At 36.1% G+C, this 3,663-nt stretch overlaps 1 protein-coding gene across 1 annotated transcript; it reads right to left on the bottom strand.

Moving 5' to 3' along the window:
* Nucleotides 1-1,805: 1,805 nt before the first annotated feature.
* Nucleotides 1,806-3,394, bottom strand: LOC125588706 (putative F-box protein At1g50870). Its single transcript, XM_048760409.1, has one exon. The coding sequence runs from the start codon at nucleotides 3,129-3,131 to the stop codon at nucleotides 1,956-1,958; it is 1,176 nt and encodes a 391-aa protein (XP_048616366.1). The 5' UTR covers nucleotides 3,132-3,394; the 3' UTR covers nucleotides 1,806-1,955.
* Between the last annotated feature and the right edge of the window lie 269 nt (nucleotides 3,395-3,663).

The raw sequence follows: 3,663 nt of genomic DNA, 5'->3' as shown, positions 1-3,663 counted from the left end.
GTAACCCATGAATCATCTCTGTTCCTTACCCGGGGGTACTTGATATAACAAACCTGTAACATTTAAAAAATTATTAGTAAAATTATAAATTAATACACATGATGATGAATCATTCTAAATAATTAACATCGTATGTTTCAGCACCTTGAGCCCATAGTTGTTGCAACTCATATATTAGTGGCTGAAGAAACACATCAAGTGATCTCTTAGGATGCTCTGGTCCGGGAACGAGAATCGAGAGAAACAAAAACTCTCGTCGCAAGCACAAGTTTGGGGGTAGGTTGTATGGTGTAAGAATGACTGGCCATAGAGAATACTGTCTTCCACTCTTGCCAAACGGGCTGAAACCATCAGTACATAATCCAAGGTAGATATTTCTTCTCTCATACGCAAACTCGGGATACTTTGATAGGAAATGCTTCCACGCTTTTGCATCTGAAGGATGTCTGATCTCACCATCTGTTGAGTGCTCCGCATGCCATCTCATTGGTTGTGCTGTGCGTTCAGACAGATACAACCTCTGCAACCTTTCCGTCAAAGGCAAATACCACATCCTTTTATATGGCACTGGAACTCTTCCACTCGTATCTTTATAACGAGGATTTCCACAAAATTTGCATGTAACCCGCTGTTCATCCGCCCTCCAATAAATCATGCAGTTGTCGCAGCATACATCTATTACCTGATACGATAAACCAAGACCAGCTACGAGTTTTTGAACCTCGTAGTATGAACCAGGAGCTACATTATCCTCGGGTAGAATACCTTTTACAAAATCAGCAATCGCATCCACACAGTCTTCAGCCAAATTATAATATGTTTTAATGCCCATCAATCTTGTAGCAGATGATAAAGCTGAATGACCATCTCTGCAACCTTCGTACAATGGTTGCTTTCCAGCATCCAACATATCATAAAATCTCCTAGCTTGTGCATTGGGTAAATCTTCCCCTCTAAAATGATCATTTACCATCTGCTCAGTACCTACACCATAATCTACATCCGTTCAAATTGGTTCTTCTAATCTAACCGCTGGCTGAGGTTCGCTAGTACTACCATGTTCATAATCTGTTTCCTCATGATGATACCAAATTTTGTAACTTCGTGTAAACCCACTCAAATATAGATGAGTCCAAACATCCCACTCTTTAATAACCTTTCTATTTTTACAATTAGAGCAAGGACATCTTAACATACCTGTTTTTGCTTCCGGTTGTCGGTGAACTAACCCCATGAATTCGGTTATACCTCGTTGGTATTCTTCCGTAAGCAATCTCGTGTTCGGATCCAAATGAGGTCGATCGATCCAAGAACGAAAATAATTTGAAGAAGACATGTTTTTTATGAATCAAATTCGTGTGTAAAGAGAGTAAGAGAGAGGATGAAGATATGGAGTGAATGAAGAGGAATAGGGGTGCTTGTATTTATAGTTGAAATCCTGCCGACAGACCGAGGAAATTCCGACGGAATTCCAACGGAAACGGCTAGTTCGTCGGAATTTCTTCGGAATTTTTAAAATCGCCCAACGGCTCTCTAACGGCTATAATATATCCTCGGAATTCCTCGGTTTTTTCCGAGGAATACATTTTTCCTCGGTATTCCATAAGAATATTCCGACGGATTAATATTTCCTCGGAATTCCGTCGGTATATTCCGAGGAAACCAAATTTTGTGTTTCCTCGGAATATCCTCGGAAATTCCTCGGGATATTCCGAGGATTTCATTTTCCGTCGGAATGTCCGTTAGAATACCGCTGTTTTCTTGTAGTGTGAGATTAATATAATAAAAGCTAGTTTCTTATAACATCGTAGAAGAACTTTGATGATATTACGAAGAACAAAAACTCTCTAGATTACAATTAAAATGTAAAACCATTATAAGATACGATAAATCAAGAAATTGCATAAATTAAGCGTCATTCTATAAAAGAAAAAAAACAGGAATTGTTCCAAGTGTTAAAAAGACATGAGACTCTCCATGTGATTCCTGACAATAGGGATATTAAACAGACGACTTCTTACAAGTCCATTCTTGAGCCTTGATTCATCGTCTGCGATTCCTTTATACTCAACTCTGTGGAACTTGTTTCTCTCCGAATCATAATATATAACATAAAACGATTTGTAACACCTTTCTGGTACATAAACAATCTCGCCTGCATCCGTGATACCAATTAAGTTGCACACTAGTTTCAAACTCTGATCATAGTAATGAAAGGGCACAAGAAAGTTTTTAGGAGACCAAACATGTTTCTCTGCATCCTGTAAAATCCACAATGTTATGCTATGACCTGGAATATTACTTCTAAGACAAGCGAGCATTCCCTGATATGTGAGTACAGAAAAATACCAATAAGCATTCCACGGATATTTTATCATACGGAACTTTTCAGATCTGACATCAAAGCTCATTATAAACCCAATTCTATCTGTCTTGTCAGCATATGCTGTATAGTAAATAAAGCCGTTAGTGCATACATAGGCAGGGTAAGTGTAAACATAATGCTTATGGTTGGTTTTGATCCTTCTCCATGATTCTTGAGCTGATCCCAATGTTAAAACACAACCCTCGTCAGTGGTTTCACCAAAACGAATGCACAAAACTTTGTATTTAGCATCAGTTGGATCATATCCTAATAAAAATGTTGCATACTTCCATCTTTTTTCGGGTTTGGTTAGGGTGTACAACTTTCTCGTTGTAGGGTTCCAGATTATGAGTTTTTTTGCTTTTTGAAAGCAGCAGATCAAGCCGTGGACAGATGCCCTAGGAAAGAAGCGACGTGATTTAGGGTATGTCATATGATAACTGTGAACAGGCTGAGAAGGAATCGTATGAGGTTCGTTTGAAGACTGGCGGTCTTGTGGAATCGAGAAAACAAACAACCTGTCACCTTTTTTGAAGGTGACAAGAAGACTTGGCTTCTTTTGTCTGGATTGAGTTTCGAACTTGTTGATGAAGTACGGAGCGGTGGTGATTGATGACCAGAGCTTTGAAACACAACGAAACCTGCCAACAGATTTTGCCGGCAACTTTGAGAGTATCTCTGAGATTAGATCGAGAGGAAAAGTAAATGTTGATTGTTTTCTTCTTTTTTTGTTGATTTGTTCGATTGTTTCTTCTTGCTGATCCATTGTCGATCAAACCCTAATCGGCCTCCCCTCCTCTATAAGCTCTCTTTTTATCGTCGTATAAACTTTTTAAACGTATAGTTCCAAGATATATATACTGTTATTATCTTTAGGTAAATTATCGTAAATACTAGCTAGGTACATTCATATTACCAATTTTCATATTTACATTAATCACTTTTAATTAATTTAAACTTAAGATTTAGAGTTGTAAGTTGTGGTAGGGATTTTGGAATATGAAATTTAGGATTTAAATAATTATATAAATAAATATTTAAAAATATTAAAAAAATAAAAATATTTTCAAAAAAAATTTGAAAAAAAAATCAAAAAATGTTTTTATAAAAAAGTTCGAATTTGAAAAGTATAAATCGGAAACATATTTTTTTTATATATATTTAGACTTTTAATTTACTTAAATAATTATTTTTTTATATATATAAAAAAAGGTTATAAATTTTTTTTTGTCACTTAATGAAAAATGTATTTTTGAAATTGTTCTTTTAGTAGTGGTAAAGATGGAAAATGTTACCAT

This window comes from Brassica napus, chromosome C6 (assembly GCF_020379485.1).
Source record: "Brassica napus cultivar Da-Ae chromosome C6, Da-Ae, whole genome shotgun sequence".
Lineage (NCBI taxonomy): Eukaryota > Viridiplantae > Streptophyta > Magnoliopsida > Brassicales > Brassicaceae > Brassica > Brassica napus.
The sequence above is the reverse complement of the archived record's forward strand: the minus strand, read 5'-3'. Positions and strand labels throughout refer to the sequence as shown.